The 22,734-nt window shown below is 43.4% G+C and overlaps 1 protein-coding gene across 8 annotated transcripts in view; it reads left to right on the top strand.

The window, feature by feature from the left end:
• frem1b (Fras1 related extracellular matrix 1b) overlaps positions 1 to 20,605 on the top strand; it is a 54,210-nt gene extending 33,605 nt beyond the window's left edge. For 4 of the 8 annotated variants that reach the window (XM_023954061.2, XM_023954059.2, XM_023954058.2 and 1 more), the window contains 15 exons: positions 2,871 to 3,012; positions 4,378 to 4,579; positions 5,548 to 5,812; positions 7,910 to 8,333; positions 9,222 to 9,423; positions 10,053 to 10,197; positions 10,311 to 10,440; positions 11,791 to 11,863; positions 11,961 to 12,110; positions 12,966 to 13,282; positions 14,806 to 14,871; positions 14,953 to 15,102; positions 16,096 to 16,205; positions 19,641 to 19,726; positions 20,300 to 20,605. In XM_023954061.2, the coding sequence (XP_023809829.1) occupies positions 2,871 to 3,012; positions 4,378 to 4,579; positions 5,548 to 5,812; positions 7,910 to 8,333; positions 9,222 to 9,423; positions 10,053 to 10,197; positions 10,311 to 10,440; positions 11,791 to 11,863; positions 11,961 to 12,110; positions 12,966 to 13,282; positions 14,806 to 14,871; positions 14,953 to 15,102; positions 16,096 to 16,205; positions 19,641 to 19,726; positions 20,300 to 20,502 (2,665 nt within the window). In that variant the 3' untranslated portion in view covers positions 20,503 to 20,605. The remainder of the gene's footprint in view (positions 1 to 2,870; positions 3,013 to 4,377; positions 4,580 to 5,547; positions 5,813 to 7,909; positions 8,334 to 9,221; positions 9,424 to 10,052; positions 10,198 to 10,310; positions 10,441 to 11,790; positions 11,864 to 11,960; positions 12,111 to 12,965; positions 13,283 to 14,805; positions 14,872 to 14,952; positions 15,103 to 16,095; positions 16,206 to 19,640; positions 19,727 to 20,299) is intronic. The other 4 variants (XM_078945702.1, XM_023954062.2, XR_013655495.1 and 1 more) reach the window with 3 other exon arrangements.
• Positions 20,606 to 22,734: the final 2,129 nt, after the last annotated feature.

Here is a 22,734-nt window from a genome sequence, read left to right as displayed (position 1 = left end):
TCACATTTGCCATGGATGTACCTTAGGATCCCCTCTTTCAGTAAAGCACGTTAACTATGAGAACAATCTCAAGAATGTAGCTCTTGTGCTTTCCTAAAAAGGGGATCTAAGGTACAAGGTGTCAAATGTGGTGCTTGCATCACAAAATGCACAATTATTTTAATAACCAGCTTCACGGGGTGGGATTATATAAGTTCGCTTCCTTCCAGTCCCTTTTAAGCAATATTTGTTGATATGTCTAATTATCCTAGGTTTGATTAGTTACTGTATGAATGTATAACTGATGTTTATATTGCTGTTGTGTATTATTTCTACTGAATTGATTGAAATAAACCATTTCAAATCAAAACTATAACATGAACCTCTGCTGATAAGGCAGTCTTGGTAAAGGGATGCGTACTACAAACTTTCTGTTACAGAAATCTCACTACGCTAAATAATCCCTGCATAGTATTGCCACTTTGGACAGTCATGCAATACATTTCACTGTATTTGTGCTGTCTGTACACTCACTGGCCACTTTATTAGGCACACCTATTCAACTGCTGAGCTGCAAGAAATTCTTATTTTCAACTACGGCCTGGCAAAAGGCAAGACCTTTTGAGAAACAACAACAAAAAGCAATGAGTTACAGGAGAGACCTGGGACAATTTGTTGACACACATTTTTAATCGAATAATCACATGGCAGTAACTCAGGGCATTTAGTCATGTGGACATGGTAGAGACAACCTGCTAGCATTCAAACCATTCTCTGTATGATATACCCCGCATGTGACCTCATCCAAAGGAAATGCCTTGCTTCCGATCTCATCCAATTGAAGTCAATTCAGTCGCTATTTTTCCGTAACATATTCATCGTTATCTTGGAATCACACATCCTCAGTAAGCCATGATTGATCTGTCTACATTTCTATTGCAACCACTCTCTCCAATCAGGAGTGAGTAGGCTAAATGGCCACAACCCAACCACTTACAGTGGGCTCGGGAGAATCTGTCAAACGCGGCAAACACTCAACGCGAGGCTAACTACTTGAGGCATCTGATTGGTCAGTTTATAACTTGAGCGACAGAAAATATATCATGAAAAAAAGTTAGGACTAGGACTAAAAGGTAGTAGAGCAAGAATGGTTATTCTGACAAATATAGTGACGATTGAACAGCTGTTTATTTCACTATAGAAGTCCATGAAATTTCAGCTTGTGGGGACCAGCGGGTACTTCCTCTTTGGAATGCGAGGGGTTAGGGTTTTTGTCAGGCCAGTTCCTATTTTATTGTCAATGGCAAATGGTAAATGACGTATACTTATTGAGCACTTTTCTACCAACAAGGCCCAAAGCGCTTTACAGTCACAGACCAATTCAACCAGTCACACACACATTCACACACTGATGGCGGCTCCGCTGCCGAACACTGGCTCCAACTTACCCCCAGAGGCAAGGTGGGGTTCAGTGTCTTGTCCAAGGACACTTTGACACATGGGTGTGCAAGGCGGGAATCAAACCTGCAATCTTAAGATCATGGGTCGATCGTCCTACCGCTACTTGGTTCAAACCAAGCATCAGAATGGGGAAGAAAGGTGACTGATGTGACTTTATATGTAGCATGGTTGTTGACATGGTTGTCAAACAGTCTGAGTATTTCAGAAACTGCTGATCTACTGGAATTTTCACCTACCATCATCTCTAGAGTTTACAGAGAATGGTCTGAAAAAGAGCAAATATCAGGTCAGCTGCAGTTCTGTGGGTGGAAATGCCTTGTTGATGCCAGAGGTAAGAGGAGAATGGTCAGACTGATTCCAGCTGATAGAAATATAACAGGAACTCAAATAACCACTGGTTACAACTGAGGTCTGCAGAAGAGCATCTCTGAACGCACAACGCATTCAGCCTTGAGGCAGATGGACTACAGCAGCAGAAGACCAAACCAGGTGCCCTTCCTGTCAGCTAAGAACAGGAAACTGAGGCTACAATTCACACAGACTCACTAAAAGTTGACAATTGAAGATTGGAAAAACATTGTCTGGTCTGATGAGTCTCCATTTCTGCTGCTATATTCAGATGGTCAGGTCAGAATTTGGTGTCAACAACATGAAGGCACGGATCCATCCTGCATTGTACCAACGGTTCAGGTTGGTGGTGGTGGTGTAATGGTGTGGGGAATATTTTCTTGGCACACTTTAAGCCTCCTTTGGTCCCAGTTGAGTATGTTTCCAATGCCACATCCTACCTGAGTATTGTTGCTGACCATTCATGACCACAGTGTTCCATCTTCTGATGGCTACTTCCAGCAGGATAAGGTACCATGTCCCAAAGCTGGAATCCTCTCAGACTGGTTTCTTGAACATGACAATGAGTTCACTGGACTCAAATGGCCTCCACAGTCACCAGACCTCAACCCAATAGAGAACCTTTGGGATGTGGTAGAACGGTAGATTGGCATTGTGGATGTGCAGATGACAAACCTGCAGCAACTGTGTGATGCTGTCATGTCAGTATGGACCAAACTCTCTGAAGAATGTTTCCAGTACCTTGTTGAATCTAAGCAACCAAGGGTTAAGTTCTGAAGGAAAAAGGGAGTCAAACCCGGTATTAAAAAGTTTTACCTAATAAAGTGGACCTAATAAAGTGGCTGGTGAATGTATATGTACACAACAAATAAGATTTGACTTTGAAAAAAATTAATGTTGTTGCAGCTGAATGATATAAAATTTACATACACAAGATCAAACACGTAGAAAGTCTTCAAGAGACAGAAAGCTCCAGGCATTAATCCCCAGAGAATCCACTTTTTTTATCAGGTTGAATAACAATCTTCTTTATCTCACATGGTAAACTGAAGGAGAGCAGCTACTCTGTGTTGCTGTTTCAGGAACGTGGGTCTGACTTTGAACTTTGGTGAGCTCAGAGTCATCTCCAGTTTGATACTAGAGGTTAAGGACTTGGACACGCCCCCTGACCAGGTCCTCTTCATCCTGAACACTGTGCCGAGATTTGGAAATTTAACCCTTAAGGTAACATAAATGTTCATATTTACATTATTGTAATTGAGTAGTTATTTTTAGGACCTGTCATTTCTTTCCTGAATAACCATAGGGCGGTATTTTTAGTTTTACTGAAGTACTACGGTATGTTAATGTGAAGATTTACTTAAATACTTTCAAATCACTGCTCTTCAGTAGATTTTTCCCAGGTGTCATTAAGGTTTAAAGCGTTACATTTTCATAATTTACAATATAAATACTCCCCCCTTTACATGAACAAAGATTTACATAAAGAAGCTCCATTCTGGAGCTTTATGACCGCTAGTTTCACTGTTAAATTATTGGATCAAGAACCTGACTGTTTACGGTGTTAATGTGAGTGAAGTGAAAGGATTTATTCATCATGCCTATAGGATCTTTTCATTAACTTTATGTTGATTTGATATTGCTTGTAGCCGCTTATATCATTGAATATTGCAAAAACTGAAAAAAAAAGTTAATAATAATCACCTAATTTTTGTTTGTTTTTAAAAATGAAGAAGGCTGTTTTAGGAAATATGGTATTTATGAAGTACATCAAATATTAATATAAGGTAATTTCATAACAGTTTTAAATTGCACAAAATCAGCTTCATATGCAGATTCCACAAGTCAGAGATAAATAAGAATATTTCATATTTTCAGCAGCAGCGTCCTGAAATAATATTCAACCTTATCTGATATGCTTTCAAGTTTGAAATCAGAATCGTCAACCGGAAATTTTATAGCAACCTTGAACAAAACTTGCTTGGGACAATCAATTCTGGGTTGAATGTCCATTTGGTTTGAATCCTAAATATCCTTCATGCTACTTCCTGACAATGGAGCCTCAAGGAGGCCCAAGTCTGGATAAAATACAGGGTTGTGTCAGGAAGGGCATCCGGCATAAAATCTCTGCCAAACCACCTGTGCGGATCAGGAAAACCTGATTCACCGTAGCAACCCCTGAAGGGATGTGCCAACTGTTAAAAATGTTGTGTACATTCTTCGTATGATTGTGTACCGTTACAATCTAGGTCACGGTTGTAACAGAGGTTAAATAAAAAAACAGGAAAGTAAAAAGTTACTTTCATGTTTCTACATATTTTCTCCTGCAGTGAATTTAGTCTGGTCCAGTTATTGAGTTCCCTTACTAGCTACTAGTAGTTTGAGTAGTTTTTTAAATGATAACGTTTAATCTTTGATATTTAAATGCTTTTCTCAGTTTACTGGTAATTAAATATCTTAGACTGTGTAAAAGTACTTTTACTCAGGAACAAACAGTATTTGCTCTGCTCTCTCCACCTCTGTGTGTGTTTACATGTTTGTGCAGATTATGGTCAGAAGTGGAAAGCTTTCTCTGATTTTTCTCTGCAGGGAGAGTCGGGTTGGGTCAAACTCTCGGCGGGTCAGAACTTCTCTCAGGATGACGTGGAGATGAACCGTCTGTGGTACAAACACGCCGCTGCTGTAGCTGCTGGGTTCAGAGGTCACGACAGTTTCCGCTTCACTCTCAGCGACTTGGACAACGTGGCGCCGACGCAGACCTTCTTCATCTCCATCCACAGGGTCCACAAAGGTTTGCTCTGACCCACAGAACCTGACAACCATCAGAACTGGGATTTGTAGGGCCATGTGAGCTCCAAATGAACCTGAAAATAATACACACAAACACCCTCCACATAAACACACACACACTCTCTCTCTTGGGGTCATAAATTATTGAGCGCCTCCTTCCTGCCAGTTTACCAGTCGGGTGAACACGCACAGTGTTGGGGGGCCCCGGCCCTTCTGGCACGGGGCCCTCCGATCCTAAATGAGAGGAGGTGAGAAACAGCGAGTCCACTCAGCGGCTGAATAATTAACATGGTTTGGGGGGGGGGGGGGGGGGGGGGGGGGGGGGGGGAGAGCAGCTGTGGAATTGTCTCCTCTGGGTGCTGTTCGTCAAAAAACACTGGAGTTCCTCTGGGTTTTCCGCCTGAACTTCTGGGTCACCTCAGATGAACGGGAGCTGGTGTTGCGGGTAACTTCTACGTCTTGAAAAATGACTTCAGTGTTTCTGGAGCTTTTCTTTTCCTCGGTAAAAACATTGTTGCAGGTTTCAGACTGTCATGGACTTAGGTTTTTGGATGTGGTCTTTAAATGGTAAGAGCTGGTTTTGGTGAGTTCCTGGGCTTTTGAAAGTGGGTCTAGTGTGGTTGAAATATTTTTTTAGCCCTACTTTATAAGTGGGCTAACAAGACCTCTGATCATGCTGTCAATATGGACTTTAGTCTGAAATGGTTGACATCTCTGTGAATCGTCTGTGGATCCCATTTTTGGTTGTCATTGATAACAACTTTTGAGTTTTTACCTGTTTCGAATATTTTTTAAACTAGGATTTATGGTCATTTTTTTCTCATTTCTGGTTGAAGAGTGGAAAATCAAATGCTTACCCATGAAATATAAGATGATATTGCACTACTGAACTTCCCTCATCACTCATGTTGGATCAGAAAATTCCATCAGACCATCAGGAAGTTCATGGATCTTTCCGGCTGCCTCTAGGTGAGATTGCGCTGCAGAGTGAGCCGGTGCACCTGATGGAAGGGCAGCGGGTCGTCCTGAACACCGACATCCTGCTGGCGTCGGACTCAGTGGGCCGACCAGATGAGCTGGTCTTCACGGTGTTGGTCCCGCCTCAACACGGTCTGGTCCACGTTGTTCAGCATCCGGGAGTGGCGCTGACCAGCTTCACCCAGCTGGATGTGGCAGCGCACAGGGTGTGTTACACCCATGACAACAGCCATGACGGCGAGGCCGACTCCTTCAGGTAAACAAGAACACGCCCTCAATTCTGCCAGGACCTTGTTGTTTTTTCATGAACCGCTGAAATCTACGACTGAAACAATTAGAGCAGCCACAGGGGGCAGTATTGCAGCAACAGTTGTCTCCTTTACCTGGTGTAAAATAAAAAATAAGTGTGTCCACAGTGCTGCTTAGATGCTTACATGTGTGTGTGTGCATATTGTGCATATTTGCATTGTATGACATGTGGCCATCATGCGTGAGGATAACATCAGCCTTTCTAAAAACAAATTTGCCAATTTTTTTGCCTCCTTAAAAGCCCTAAAATAAAGTTAGTTTGTCCACATAACTTTGCCACACAACAAAATGTTACCGAAAAGTGAAACAGAAAAAATTAGAATTTGGGGAGAAGCCTCACAAACTACTTGTGAGCCAATTAAAGGGAGAGCAGGCAAAACGTGCCGTCTATACAGTTAAATCTAGAACAGACAGACTTGCAGGAGATTAACAAACGTTTCAGATAGTTTGATTCAGACATTACTCATTGAAAACAACCTCCATCCCAGAGGATTTGATCATTTCTTATAATCTCTACCCCTTCCACAATTCAAGAGGTGAATTTCTGATCAACTCCTGCCGCCCTGCAGAAACTATGTCCTAGAAAACAACACAGGTTTTTTTTTTTTTCAATTTGCTAAGACTGGCACAATCATGATTAAAAGTCCACTGGGAACACTTTGAAAATACATCAATAGATGACCAAAGAGGAATCGGTTTGAATCATAGATAAAAGGCCTGTTTCTGTCTCAGTGGGGTCACATGATCCCGGTGTGTCAGAGGGACATGAAGTGCTGCTCCTCACAAAGGCCCGCACATGTCAGGAGGATAAACTACACATTTTCTCCTGAACACAGACAGACAGGAGAATATTATTTTTTTCAAAAAAATGATAACAGCACATTTGGCCGAGAAAAGAGGGCTGAACTGGGACAAACAAAGGCTGGGCGTCAGGAGACCACAGCCTTTCTCTGCTGCAGTATGTCGATCTGCTTTTCCAGCCAATTTGGCAGGAGCAGGGTTTTTAAAGAGGAGGAGGAGGAAGGGGAGCACGCTGGTGTGTGCAGACCCCGGGTTTGTCACCCAGACCTGCGCTGCCCCGAACGGCTGGCTATCTGGCTGCAGAAGAACCATCAGATCACAGCCAAGATCAGAGTCAGACACGGCAGGCGGAGAGCAGCCAGCTTCCTTCAGAACCCGCCTGCAGCGTTCTGGATCAGCTGGAGGCTTTTAACAAACATCTCAGCCTGAGAAAAGTGAAAAGGAAGGGCAATCCTGAAGAAATGCATGCTGCTTCAGACAGATCCATGCGTGAGTTAGCAGACACAGTCGCTCAGATATGAATTCTGGGCTGAGAGTTCTCATTCTTTTATAAGGTCAAATTCTGGCACTTTCAATGTGTGTTTGGAAGTTTTTCCAGGACCTTTTTCCAGCTTAGACTAATTTGTTATCAATAACAGAGTGGCCTTTGAATGAGTAGAACAGAGATGAAGAAAGGTCATGAGCTTTACGGTTGAGAAACTTTTATTTTTTATCTCAATCCTTTTATTAACACTTCAAAAAGCATCACAGTTTAAATAGAACAGACTGAACCCAGTACAGAGCCCTGTGGCACCCCGACTACCTACTCTGTCACAGAGACTCTTCACTTCCTTTAACCAGAAATGTCCTGTTCCGAACTTCAGCCCCCCTCATGTGTGCATCTCATGTCATGTCATGTGAAGGACTCAGGTGCACTTGTCGTGTGTGTTTTGTGTTGCCGTGACAACAAATGATGAATGAGCATTATTAATAACAGCAGTAACGGTCAGTCGGTCCGCTGGAAAACACGGTTGACGCTGTGGCCAGATGTTCCACCAGAAATGTCTGTGAGGGGGGGCCGGGGGGCAATTTGTCAGCTTCAGAGCAGAGAGGCAGATTGTGTTGCCACATGGCTGCAAGGACAAAATGCAGCCGCCGCCCTGTCAGTCATCACTCTGGTCCTCCCACCGTGGAGCTGCAGGGGGCGCCACAGCCTTGATGTTCATGCTTGAAAGAATGTGATTGTGTGTTTGTTCCTGTACAGTTTTGTAGTCACCAACGGAGACTCATCCCGCAGCGGTGCCCTCGTCTTCATCATCCAGCGCAGTGACCGCATCCCCCCCACCCTGCAGCGCAATAGCGCCCTCCGGCTGCAGGAAGGCTCCACTGCAGCCATTGACAACCAGCACCTGCAGCTCACCGACCCTGATACTGCCGCCGCCAACCTGAGCTACACGGTTACCCAGCTGCCCCGGTATGGTGAGCTGTTGCTGAAAGGAACCCCGCTGACGTCATCGCCGCCATGCTTCTATCAGAAGGATGTGGACGAGCTGAATCTGGTTTACCGGCCCGACTCCAACAGCCCAGCTGAGATCGACAGGTTCCACTTCCTTCCTGGAGACGGAAGCAACCAGGGGTACCTGGAGTTTGGACAGCTGAGGGAGGAGCCTGTTGCGTTCAACATCCAGGTGAGTCTCAGACTGACAGAAGAAGCTTTCACCCACTGTTATTCTGAGTTCATCCTGTCCTGGATCTACCTGGATCTGGATCATCTGTTCTCCAGTTCTGCTGAAGGCAGAAATTCTGCTCTTCAATGTTTTATTTTTCTTAATTATTATTTATTTCATAAAGTGTAAAAAAAAAAGTTGATGGATCTTAAGTCAAATCTCCTTCACATATTTCTGTGTGAACCAAGAGAACCTCTTCCTTCAAGAATGTTTTAAGAGTTCTACATCATAGTCTAACAGGTCAAAACCAGGTTCTGATCTGCAGAGCCTGAACCTTGATGCTGGTAGGAGGAAGCTTCTGCTGATAAATAGCACACTAGCAGATGAGAGACCAAGACCCCTCTCACAGGTTACCTGGGCAGCCAGGTGGTAAACATGGCCACCTGGGGCCTGTGAGGCCTCGTGGCGGAGCCGCCTGTCATTGGTCTGTATCATCTTACAGACACTCGAGGTGACATGAATTTTTTAAAGAAGCAAACATCTTAGCTCCCGTCTTCCTTGTAGTCCAGTCATGGAAGTTTTCAGATGATCTTTGGATCAGCTGATCCATGATGATTTTAAGGTACCGACTGTGAAAAGATGAAGTCTACTGAGGAAGCAGAAGCTCTGATCTCCACAGCAAACATGACAGCGCTGCAGCCCAACTTCCTGTGAGGAATCATTTGTGTTCAGGTTTGGGCTGACTGACTGTTTTCTGAGCTTCCTGAAGCTTTCAGGCTTCAGCAAATGAGGCAGAAACACTGGGGATTGGCTCAGCAGTGGGCTAACGGTGACACCTAGTGGCAGCAGGGCTGGACTGCTGCTCATGCAGGCCGATGCACCGACCATCATCTGTCTCTGGTCCCTCAGGTGGAACGCGTGGACCGGACCCCACCCAGCCTGACCATCCAGCAGACCCCCAGCAGCATGGTGGAGGTGAGAGATGGTCGTTCAGGCATCTTCATCACCAGCAGACACCTGCAGGCCTCGGACCCTGGCAGCTCAGCAGAGCAGCTCCAGTTCTCCATCAGCAGACCTCCACGCTTCGGATACCTGGAAAACGCCGTCACAGGTTGGGGGAGATATGGTTACTTTTACCTTAGAATTGCTGCAGAGCCACTTCGGTGCCAGACAGGAAGCAGCAGAGGAGGAGGACAAAGCAGGAGTTCAGACAACTTGAAGTGACTTCACAAGACCGCCAGAATCTCTAAAGTTTAGGTTTATAAAGAAGGAAGCAAAATAAGTTCTGAGAAGATCAGGGATGTATTAAAGTCATGACCCAAAAGAAAGAGTAAAGTCTGAACTTTCAGACCTAGATAAATAAGCCATAGAAGGTTTGGATCAGCGGCAGGCTAGCAAGATTTGTTGATTATTACAGTCTACGAGGAAGAATGGTGGTGGACAATCATGCTTTGAACCTGCGTTGGCTCTTCTAGCTCTGAAAACACCAAAGACTAAAAACCAAAATAAAGACAACTTTGTTTCTGAGAAACTTCCAATCGAAAGGGACTGAACCAAAACCACCAAAAGCTGAAGATTCTGTCCTGAACTTCACAGTCGGTCTGTGGTGACAGAAGACTGTGGAGATGATGCTAGAAGATTTCTCTGAAGCTTCCAGACGCTGCTCTCCACACATCATCAGGCTTGCATCAGAATGGATGCTCCGCTGAAATTTTCCATGTTTCGCCCCTCGTACTGCAGGAGCATTCATCAGGGCCCGCTTCACGCAGCGGGACGTGGACCGGCGAGCCCTGCTCTTCATCGTCCCTGCAGACGTGGAAGTGACGAGCGACAGCTTTGAGTTCCAGCTGAGCGATGCTGCTGGAAACAGCGCTTCGCCGCAGGTGTAAGTTCTCAGACGTGAAGCTGGCTGGAGCTGACGCTCTTCTTCCATGCCCCGTTTGTGATCCAAAGCCGTGGGCCTGCCGGGCTCTGAGGACCTGCATGTGTTTTCTGCAGACTGGAGCTGTCCTGGTCTCGGGTGGAGCTGTCAGCAAGCTGCTACAGAACGTGTGAGCTGGCAGGAACACTTCAGATCCAGATCCAGCGCAGTGGGAGGAGCTTCGACCCAGCATATGTTGCCATCCAGGTGACTGCTCCTCCTGTCTATCAGAGGACCATGTACCATCAGATTCTGTTCCAGTCTCTGGATGCTGTGGGAGTGTCTTGGCTGACACATCTCTGCAGCACCAACCCCACTCTTCTGAACGCCATAAGTTAAACAAAGCATCATTTCAGAGGAAATGTTCACCTCTTGCTGCTTGTTTTTGACCAGAAGATGAAGCAAAAGTTTGTTTTAAAGAAACGTATAATTGTTATGTACCGGTAGCTTGCAATTTTACATCTGGGTCATCACTGGTCAGGTGACAAGTCTGATGTCACTATGATGTCACAGCGTCACAGACATAAGGAGCCAGCGAGGAACCCAAAGAGCCTTCAACTTTAAAGAAACCTAAAGCTGCCGTTTACAGACAGAAGTTTTCCTCCAAAAACTGATATTTTGAGACAATTGTATCTGCCTGATACGCGGTAAAATACTTTAAAATGTTTCACACACGCAGATAAATAAAGTTGCAGACACGGTGGATTCATGTTTATAATTATATTTAGAAAATACCCGTTTTACGACTGTTGTGTCATTTTACTTTAGTTTATTTATCCATCACACCTTAAAAATAGGATGAAGTCAGCAGCCGGTTGTTAGCATCCACTTCATCTTCATCACAAAGTCTACGTTTAAACCAGCAGCAAACAAGCCGACCTAAAGATGTTTCTGATCTGAGGAAACTTGTAAAAGGGAGATTAGGGGTAAATGAGGCATCTGTTTAGAAATTTTAGCACAGAAAATGCTCAATGAATCATGATTTAAGTAAAAAAAAAAGATGAAAAATCGTTTTGCACTTAAAGATGATCTGAGACTGGGTTGAGTTCTCAATGTTATAATGGTATTCTATGTAAAAAAACAAAAAACAAAACTGTAATGTCGCTTGTATTGAATTTTTTACCAAATTAGGAAGAACTTCAACAAATCAACAATTTACTTGTCATCTGCAAAAAAAAACTAGAAATGTTTTCAGATTATCTTTTTAAACTAAATTTCTTGTAGTAGCATTTTAATGTAAAAAAATGTTTTTTCAGAAACCGGAAGCTTAAAATTATTAAATTCAGAGTTCACTATGACGTTCATTATAATGGTCCGCGGCCTGAAAAAGGTTGGAAACCCCTGCTGTAGATCATCCAGATGAAAAAAACATCTAAACAAAAACTGAAAAGCAGTTTTCATCAGGTAGTTTTTCTCCTCAAGGAACTTTGTCTGCCTTCAGGCTGGACTTAAAAACAAACAATCTAAAACTACACAAGCACAAGCCAGACTTTAGTCAAGATGTGTGTCTGTGTGCCTCTGCTTATATGAAAGGTCATCTGGGTTGTTGTCCTGCAGGTGGAGGAAGGATCAGCCAAACCAGGCAGGGACTTTACTCACAGCTCAGCCGCTCTGATTCAGTTTGATCCAGGTCAGACTGCCAAAAAAAACAAAAACTGTTGTTCTATCCAACAAGCTGTGACTCTACTGAGAGACACGGTCCAAACTTTCTCTTCTTTCTGGTTCAGGTGTGAACTTGAAGACCTGGAACATATTCCTGATCAATGATGGTCTTGAAGAGAACCACGAGACCTTCACTGTCTTCCTGAAGAACCCTCAAAATGCTGTTTTAGGACAGAGAACATCTGCCACTGTGGAGATCATCGATCCCAGTCAAGGTGACACAGATCAGGCTAAAAGAAGGTCTCATTGAGCAGCCTGTTCTACCAGGGGGTTTATACCACAGACACACATCTGACACACTTTTACGTCTTCGTGGAGCCTTCCAAACAAGGAGGAGTTTTTCTGTTCTTGTCATTTAACCCTTGTGCTATCCTTTGACCCCACCCTTGCATTGACATGTTATTCCTACCATGACAAAGGTGGATAAAGGTAGAAAGATTTCATGTAATCCATGGACACCAGTGAAGATCACAAATCATTGAAGAAAAAAGGTTCAGAGCACTGTCTAGTGGGTCTAGATGACCCCACTCCCAACGTTAAAGTGCCTAGGATAGCACAAGGGTCAAACCTGCCACTTCAAGAAATTAACTACTGTCTGTTCGTGTTTGTTTTTATTGAGGAACATCAGCTTTGTCACATCTGGGTCTCTTCTGTAGTTAAACACCCGCTCTGATCATCTTCAAATCTATTGGAAAGCGTTCCAGTGGTCTTTTAATTATGATTATGTCGTTTTTAGCCTACATCAAAAATACCTGTGTTGTTTTCTAGGACACAGTTTCTGCAGAGCAACTGGAGTTGAGAAGTTCAGCTGTGAGTTGTGGGCGGGACTGTAGAGTAAGCCTCCCCCCCAAGAACATGTTAAAAACACCATTGTTGTCATCGGAGGTGGCTTTTAGCTTTGTAATAAAACATTTGTTCTCTGTTTCAGGATTTTGATTCAGTGCTTTGACATGAATATGTTTGCAAAGTAACTGATGGGACAGACATGGCGGGTCTCTGTCCTCCAGCCAAGAGCTGGTGTCTGGTATGATGTAGAAAGCCATAATGAAGCCCTGATTTCTGCCTGCCAGGAAGGTGCAATCCAGAAGACACAGAGGTGGACAAGGACTGGCGACCTCCTCTTCCTCACCTTCCTGACCCCACCCCAGCAGGCAAAAAGGAGGAGGAAGACCCCATCATTGAGGTGGAGACAGAGATGTTATGGGAGGCGGAACTTCCCCCAGCTAGAGGGGACGTCCCAGACCACCACTCCCTCCTGGATTCTGAGATAGAGCCGCAAGATGAGGCGTCTCCCAGCTACAGAACAACCCCCCACCATGAGGATCGCCAGCTAGGGGAGGGGGAGGCTTCAAGCAGCGGACACCGCCTGAGGCAGGGAGGACTGAAGGTGACCACAGCTGACACAGGTCACACCATCAACACCGAGAAAACATCCAGATAATCCTCAAACAAACATTCCCTACTCTAGAATGAGCTTTTAGAATGGAAAGAAAGCCCACACCATGACTCTACCGCCACCAAAATGACCCACTGTTATCTGGTTTACTTGAAGTTATGACCCACCCCCACCCCACTCCCCACACACACCAGAAAGGTGCAGCAGAAGCTGAGGCTCATCCACCAGGAGGATGCTTCTCAGTTGTTTCATGGTCCAAACCTGTGAGAACGTCTGCTGCTCTTCTTTTTCAAGGTTCCTCATGCTGATCTTTCCTTAACCCTTGTGTTATCCTAGGCACTTTAATGTTAGGGAGTTGGGTCATCTAGACCCAGTAGACAGTGCTCTGAACCTTTTTTCTTCAATGATTTGTGATCTTCACTGGTGTCCATGGATTACATGAAATCTTTCCACCTTTATCCACCTTTGTCATGGTAGGAAGAACACGTCAATGTAAGGGGGGGGGTCATCTAAGATAGCACAAGGGTTACACTTTGTGTTCTTGTCTGTCATAATTTTGTATTTCTTTTTTGGGAACAGAGGGATCAGTCCACCTCTTAGATGTGATGTTGAGTTGCTTACTGCTTCATCTCAGGTTCTCACAGAATGTCAGGGTCCGCTCGGCAGAGATTGAGCCACAGGACAAAAAGATCTTCAAATCAGGGGTTTTTATTTTACCCAACACAACACGACAGAGGCTCAAATTAAAATGGGGTCAACTTAACAAAAATGTAACTGAGCGAATCAATAACAAAAGCTCAAACCAACTGAACTCAAACTGACCCCCCAACAGGAAACATTAGGGAGATTTTATACTGGCTGATCAGACCAATGACACAATAGGGAGGGGAGCACAAATACAAAACATTCAAAACCTAAATATTAATTAAAGTAGTAAATTACTAGTAATTTAACGCTTCAACAGAAACTGAACTTGTACCTCAAAGCAAGCTTAACATATTCCAAAAAATACAAACAATAGTCCAACATAAGAATACACTTCGTCTTTCCCCTCCATCTTCTCCAGATGGAAGTTGTCCATGCTCCTCCCTTTCCAAGTCATCAGGAGCTTCTTCAGCTCCTCCCACTGCCACATCATCAGGAAGTTTCCTGCTCCAGCCTCTGCCCCAGCATCAGGCCTCAAACAGAACACAAAGAATAGAATTACTCAAAACAATACAAAATTAACTAAATGTGTGCACAAGTCATTAAGTCAATTTTGTTATGAAATGTGTGAAATAAAATGAAATGGTTTATTCAAGAGAAAAATATAACAAATGAACTTAACTTAACTGTGGGGCAGTGGGTTCTGCCCTCACACAGAACGATCTGAACAAACAGAGAGACTTGTTCTTTCTTTAATTCTGTGATTTTAGTATTTACCTGTATGTGCTTAAACTCTCTGAAAGAAACTCTGAAACAGAAAGATTCTGGAATCAGCAGGGGGTTGACTCTGTTCCTGTGTTGATGCTCAGGTGCTGCTGCCTGCACAGAGACGAGCTGAGGACAGAGTCTGGACGGTACGTCCAACACTCATACAGGTTCCTTTAGAGTCTAAACGTTTGACAATCTTCATCTGTCTGATTGTCTGTTTTCAAGCTGAATCTGCTCCTCTTTGTCAGATCCATAGTCTGACTCCTCTCCGGCTTGGGGGGCCACAGATGGGTGGAGCAGGGAGGAGCTGGTCACTTCACAGTCGCCTCCAGCAAGACCAACGAGCCACAGACGCTCCTCTGGCAGCCGGACCACAGCTGGAGCTGCACCACAACAAGGTCCACGCAGACCGCGGTTCTGCATCTGCTTTCAGAACTGAACATCCATTTAGCTTTGATTTCTACTTTATCTAATTTATGTGTGACTTTATTGAGACAAAAGGACATTTAAAAAAACAAAAACATAGTAAAAATGACCTACTTTAATGTAATGAGAGAAAAATCTGAGAAGAGTCAGATTTCAGTCAGTCAGAGGCAGTAAGAAAGTGAGCATTTTTGAAGACCCACTTCAATGAAAATGGTGTGTTTAACATGTTTTTGTGTCCTTTTCCTGAAAAGTCTGTTTCTGACTGACCACTTTCTTCCTAAGGGCTCCTATTTAAAATGGAACTTAGAAACCTATAAAGATGTTTTTGATTGGAAATATGTAAATATGACCTCCTAATGCAGCAAATTCAACAAATGACCATTTTCAGTTCTTTAGTCTATCAAATGTTGTGGAACTCTGTTGTTTGAAGTAATGTGGAACAGTAACTTTGAAGGTTTTTATTTAAAAAAATACTGTTATCTTTAGGAGGTTTGTTCAATAATATTTAACATATATTCTGATGGTTAGTGACTGAAAAATTATGTAATTTGAATTGAGGATTTAGAAAATCATAGAAAAATATCATTTGCATATTAACTTGGAATGCGCTGTACGATAGATCAAAATATTATTGAAGTGGGTCTTCAAAGAAATAATGAGATAACTCTGAATGAATCTGCAGTTCAAACCAAAAAAACATTCAGTTCCCTCCAAGCAGAGTCTGAAAGTGAGATCTGATTTCTGAAAGCAGTTTTTGAGACGGCAGACTGACAGAGGAGGGAAATACTCTCTGACCTCCACAGAACTGGACCAGAAAGGACAGAGACAAAAACGCTGGAACATTTGTTGTACGACAAACGCTAATAACGTCGACAACAACAACAACATGCATGGTTGAGTAAGAGCAGACAGAGGAAAAGAATGTTCAGCAATCAGCAACAGAACATTTCTGCTTGTGTCTTCAGACAGTCAGCAGCTCGTGTCCTGAGGGGTGGACGCTCTACAGGGGGCGCTGTTATACAGTGAGCTCGTCTGTGGCCAGCTGGGCCAGTGCAGACAGAACCTGCTCATTGCTGTAAGTGAATCTGTAACAAACACAGTTGTGTTTGTTGGAAGGATTTTTCGTTTTGTTTTTTGCTTCTGGGCTCCAGGTGACAGGTGATGCTGCTGTGCACACACGTACACATCACAGAACTGTTCAGATGTTGTCAGCATGACTCCTTCATCATGCATGGAAACCCACCACCCCAACGGCTGCACAGAATCTCCCACAAGCACCGACTCGGACAATGTGAAATCCCAAACACTGAATGTCATCACGTGTTCTTCCCAATGATGGGCGGAGTTTCTGAAATGTTTTTACATTGCCACAAGAATCACCACTCATTTATCAGCTTCAGGAAACCAAAGGATGTAATTGTTGCTTTGGCCCATCGCCTTCACTGTGGCCGCCATGGTAAAGCTAAATTGCCGCCATGTTAAAGCTAAATTGCCGCCATGCTAAAGCTAAATTGCCGCCATGCTAAAGCTAAATCGCCGCCATTCTAAAGCTAAATCGCCGACATTCTAAAGCTAAATCGCCGACATGCTAAAGCTAAATTGCCGCCATGGTAAAGCTAAATTGCCGCCATGCTAAAGCTAAATTGCCGCCATGCTAAAGCTAAATTGCCGCCATGGTAAAGCTAAATTGCCGCCATGCTAAAGCTAAATTGCTGCCATGCTAAAGCTAAATTGCCGACATGCTAAAGCCAAATTGCTGCCATGCTAAAGCTAAATTGCAGACATGCTAAAGCTAAATTGCAGCCATGCTAAAGCTAAATTGCCGCCATTCTAAAGCTAAATCACCGACGTGCTAAATCTAAATTGCCACCATGCTAAAGCTAAATAGCCACCATGCTAAAGCTAAATTGCCGCCATGCTAAAGCTAAATTGCCGCCATGCTAAAGCTAAATTGCCGCCATGCTAAAGCTAAATTGCAGACATGCTAAAGCTAAATTGCAGACATGCTTAAGCTAAATTGCCGCCATGCTAAAGCTAAATTGCAGACATGCTAAAGCTAAATTACCGCCATGCTAAAGCTAAATTGCCGCAATTCTAAAGCTAAATCACCGACATGCTAAATCTAAATTGCCGCCAATGCTAAAGCTAAATTGCCGCCATGGTAAAGCTAAATTGCCGCCATGCTAAAGCTAAATTGCCGCCATTCTAAAGCTAAATCACCGACGTGCTAAATCTAAATTGCCACCATGCTAAAGCTAAATAGCCACCATGCTAAAGCTAAATTGCCGCCATGCTAAAGCTAAATTGCCGCCATGCTAAAGCTAAATTGCCGCCATGCTAAAGCTAAATTGCAGACATGCTAAAGCTAAATTGCAGACATGCTTAAGCTAAATTGCCGCCATGCTAAAGCTAAATTGCAGACATGCTAAAGCTAAATTAACGCCATGCTAAAGCTAAATTGCCGCAATTCTAAAGCTAAATCACCGACATGCTAAAGCTAAATTGCCGCCAATGCTAAAGCTAAATTGCCGCCATGGTAAAGCTAAATTGCCGCCATGCTAAAGCTAAATTGCCGACATGCTAAAGCTAAATTGCTGCCATGCTAAAGCTAAATTGCAGACATGCTAAAGTTAAATTGCAGCCATGCTAAAGCTAAATTGCAGCCATGCTAAAGCCAAATTGCCGCCATTCTAAAGCTAAATCACCGACGTGCTAAATCTAAATTGCCACCATGCTAAAGCTAAAAAGCCACCATGCTAAAGCTAAATAGCCGCCATGCTAAAGCTAAATTGCCGCCATGCTAAAGCTAAATTGCCGCCATGCTAAAGCTAAATTGCAGCCATGCTAAAGCTAAATTGCAGCCATGCTAAAGCCAAATTGCCGCCATTCTAAAGCTAAATCACCGACGTGCTAAATCTAAATTGCCACCATGCTAAAGCTAAAAAGCCACCATGCTAAAGCTAAATAGCCGCCATGCTAAAGCTAAATTGCCGCCATGCTAAAGCTAAATTGCCGCCATGCTAAAGCTAAATTGCAGACATGCTAAAGCTAAATTGCAGACATGCTTAAGCTAAATTGCCGCCATGCTAAAGCTAAATTGCAGACATGCTAAAGCTTAATTACCGCCATGCTAAAGCTAAATTGCCGCAATTCTAAAGCTAAATCACCGACATGCTAAAGCTAAATCGCCGCCAATGCTAAAGCTAAATTGCCGCCATGGTAAAGCTAAATTGCCGCCATGCTAAAGCTAAATTGCCGACATGCTAAAGCTAAATTGCTGCCATGCTAAAGCTAAATTGCAGACATGCTAAAGTTAAATTGCAGCCATGCTAAAGCTAAATTGCAGCCATGCTAAAGCCAAATTGCCGCCATTCTAAAGCTAAATCACCGACGTGCTAAATCTAAATTGCTGACATGCTAAAGCTAAATTGCAGACATGCTGAAGTTAAATTGCAGCCATGGTAAAGCTAAATTGCCGCCATACTAAAGCTAAATTGCCGCCATGCTAAAGCTAAATTGCCGCCATGCTAAAGCTAAATTGCCGCCATGCTAAAGCTAAATTGCCGACATGCTAAAGCTAAATTGCCGACATGCTAAAGCTAAATTGCAGACATGCTGAAGTTAAATTGCAGCCATGCTAAAGCCAAATTGCCGCCATTCGAAAGCTAAATCACCGACGTGCTAAATCTAAATTGCCACCATGCTAAAGCTAAATAGCCACCATGCTAAAGCTAAATTGCCGCCATGCTAAAGCTAAATTGCCGCCATGCTTAAGCTAAATTGCCGCCATGCTAAAGCTAAATTGTAGACATGCTAAAGCTGAATTGCCGACATGCTAAAGCTAAATTGCAGACATGCTAAAGTTAAATTGCAGCCATGCTAAAACTAAATTGCAGCCATGCTAAAGCCAAATTGCCGCCATTCTAAAGCTAAATCACCGACGTGCTAAATCTAAATTGCCACCATGCTAAAGCTAAATAGCCACCATGCTAAAGCTAAATAGCCGCCATGCTAAAGCTAAATTGCCGCCATGCTAAAGCTAAATTGCCGCCATGCTAAAGCTAAATTGCCGCCATTCTAAAGCTAAATCACCGACATGCTAAAGCTAAATTGCCGCCAATGCTAAAGCTAAATTGCCGCCATGGTAAAGCTAAATTGCCGCCATGCTAAAGCTAAATTGCCGCCATGCTAAGCTAAATTGATGCCATGATAAAGCTAAATCACCGACATGCTAAAGCTAAATTGCCGCCATGATAAAGCTAAATTGCAGACACTCAGTTTCAACATATGGATAGCGAATCATTTCAATACAGAAATAATATGTATGGCAATTTTTTTCCAGGGCTGCTTAAGGGTATTATGGATAACAGAGGGGGGGGGTTACTCTGGCAACACCCCCTTGGTAGACTGATAGTTGGAAGAGCCTCTTTTTAAAAGCAATTTTGTCTTAGTTTTGAATGAAAAGATGGATTCAGGAGTTTAGTGATGAGCGGCTGTGTCTGCCTTTCAGCTTCAACAGCAGCCTGAGCAGCGCTGCCTCCAGGAGAGACATGGCCTGGCTGTGGAGGTTCGTGGGAAGGAGGCCGTTCTGGATGGGTGGGTGGCTTTACCGCTCTGATCCTTATTCACCAGATCAACACAGTATTATTATCTTACTGGACTGAGGAAAAAAAACAGCAGCTAACCCCCATACCTGCTCCAACTTTAGTAACACCAGCACCAAACTACCTGCTTCTTAGCCTTAATGCTTAGGAGCAACATCGGTTTGCAACGTTAATTGCTGATGCACTCCTTTGTTTTACATTTCTACAGCTGACTATAGGGGATAAACAATTTATGCAGTTCCTAAAAATAAAAACAATTAAGAATCTGGATTTTTATGTCCCAAAGAGGAACTAAAGCTGTACACTAAGACATTCTGTGTGTTATCGATCTAAACACTCAAAAGCATCAAGAACTTTTTTTCTTTTCTTTTGTACGACAGGTCAGTTTAGCAAGTAACCACTTGGGGACTTCAACAGAGTCAGTCTATAGTCACTGTAATGGAAAAGTCCAACAGAAACACACCTACTACCTGATTCAAAAGTCCTTCTCCTTTGAGACCAGATATAAAATCCATAAAATGATTGAGTTTACAGAAGAATCGTCTCACTGCTTTGTCCTCTTCAGGTTCAACTGAAGATCCAGCCCAAAGGAACCCGGCTGACAGTCAGCCCTCCCTCAGGCTGACGGGGGCTCTGCTGGGTCACTCTGCGGGTGGTGTTGGTCCTACCTGCATGCTGGTTCAAAACCCCAGAAGTTGGGTTTCCACAAGCTGCTCTGCTGACATTCAGCATCGGTTCATCTGTTCATCGCCAGCTCCATCAAACTGAAACCCACCAGCTCTAGGACCTGTGACCCCCCCTACCCCCCACCCCATCACACGGTTGTGGTTCCATCTTTTATAACTTCATAATAAAGATGCAGAACAAACAATAATGTGTTTTTTCATCTCAATCTGCATGAAGGAAAGAGTCCTGAAGGGAAAAAGGTGAGCAGAGCTTCAAGAATGGAGAGGTTTGGTTCAGGTCTATGAACATGAGAGGAAAAACATCTGCTGGAATTTATTAGTCCACTTCCAAATAATCTCCATCAAAAAAGAGAAGAATTATTATTTTGATCACATGCAGTTGCCATCTAAAACAAAAGCTGATGGCACAATGGTGGAAGGATGTGACAACTGTGCAGTTCTGACCTACATCACCACAATGCAACAGCCCTTTTCCTTTACCCACGTGGTCATCATGTTTATTATTGTTGCTCTGAATCAAAAACTTTAAGCCTAGAAAACACAAATGTCAGCAAAATGGCAATAATCCTCATTTTCCCATTTTCACTAAAGTTAATTAAAATGTCGTCATAATCAGCTAAACAAATACCTAATAAACTCCATATTAGGACACATTTTAAACCAGCTAACAGAAGTGAACATTTGTGAGCAGCAGTATGGTTTCATGCCAAGAGAAAGCTCTACAGATGAAATATTTGCTCTGATGATGTTGATAGAGAAGTACACAGAAGGTCAAATAGAGCTACACTGTGTCCTTGTAGATCTGGAGAAAGCTCATGACAGGGTCCTCAGAGAGGAACTGTGGTATTCTATGAGGAAGTCTGAAGTAACAGAAGAGTATGTTGTAGCGGTGCAGGACATGTATGAGGGCTGTAAGACAGTGGGGATCTGTGCTGTAGGGGTGACAGAGGAGTGTAACCCTTGTGCTATCCTAGGCACATTAACATTGGGAGTTGGGTCATCTAGACCCACTAGACAGTGCTCTGAACCTTTTTTCTTCAATGATTTGTGATCTTCATTGGTGTCCATGGATTTCATGAAATCTTTCCACCTTTATCCACCTTTGTCATGGTAGGGAGAACACGTCAATGTAAGGGTGGGGCCATAGGAAACACAAGGGTTATGAGGAGGTGGGATTACATCAGGGATAAACTCTGAGGTCCTTCCTGTTTGCAATGGTGATGGACAGACTGTTTAGACAGGAATCACTATGGACTGTGATGTTTGCAGACGGGGAAGCGAGAGTGATGTGCTCCTGTACTCTGACATGGACATCTGGTACACCTGGTTTATCACCTGTCCGTCCTGGGGAGGATCCCTCCTTCATGTGGACATCCCTGAGGTTTCTTCTTTTTTTTTTTCCCGGAATCCGTTTTTTTAGGAGTTTTTCCTTACCAAGAAAGAGGGTCTAAGGGCAGGGATGCCCAGTTTAATTTAGTTTAGTACTTACCTATTGAATTATTTGACTTCATGTTCTGTATGATTCATGTTTATTATTAAATGACCGATATGAGACGACTATTGTAATATTGGATTGTATAAATAAAATTGAATAAAAGTATCTATGGTCAACAGTCCAGAGTAATGGAGATTGTGGAAAGGAGTGAAGAAGTGAGTGCAGGCAGGTTGGAATGGGTGGAGAAAAGTGTCAGGTGTGATAGAAGAGTGTCAGGTGTGAAAATGAAAGGAAAGGTGTACAAATCTGTGGTGAGACCAGCCATGTTGTTTGGTCTAGAGACAATGGCACTGAGGAAAAGACCAGAAGCAGAGCTGGAGGTAGCAGAGATGAAGATGCTGAGGTTCTCTTTGGGAATGACCAGGATGGATAGGATCAGGAATGAGGACATCAGAGGGACAGCACATGTTAGAGGGTTTGGAGATAAAGTCAGAGAGGCCAGACTGAGATGTTCAGACATGTCCAGAGGAGAGACGGTGAATCTATTGGTAGAAAGATGCTAAGTTTAGAGCTGCCAGGCAAGAGTCTAGAAGACCAAAGGAGAGGTTTATGGATGCAGTGAACGAAGACATGAAGGTAGCTGGTGTTGGAGGAGAGGATGCAGAAGACAGCGCTAGACGAAGGAAGCCGGCGACCCCTGAAGGTAAAAGCTTAAGGAAAGTTTAAGTCATATTTATATAAATATTTCTGTATAAAGAACCTGAAACTTCTTTGCTAAAAATCTTTGAAAACCCACTCCGATAAAAATTGTGTTTTGGTGTTTTGAACATGCTCTTATGGCATTTTTCTGATGATGGAACATAAATAAAGAAAATGAAC

This window comes from Oryzias latipes, chromosome 4, assembly GCF_053564925.1.
Source record: "Oryzias latipes strain Hd-rR chromosome 4, Olatipes_Hd-rR_3.1".
NCBI classification, from domain to species: domain Eukaryota; kingdom Metazoa; phylum Chordata; class Actinopteri; order Beloniformes; family Adrianichthyidae; genus Oryzias; species Oryzias latipes.
Note: the sequence above shows the minus strand (reverse complement) of the source record. Positions and strands in the feature narration are given on the sequence as shown.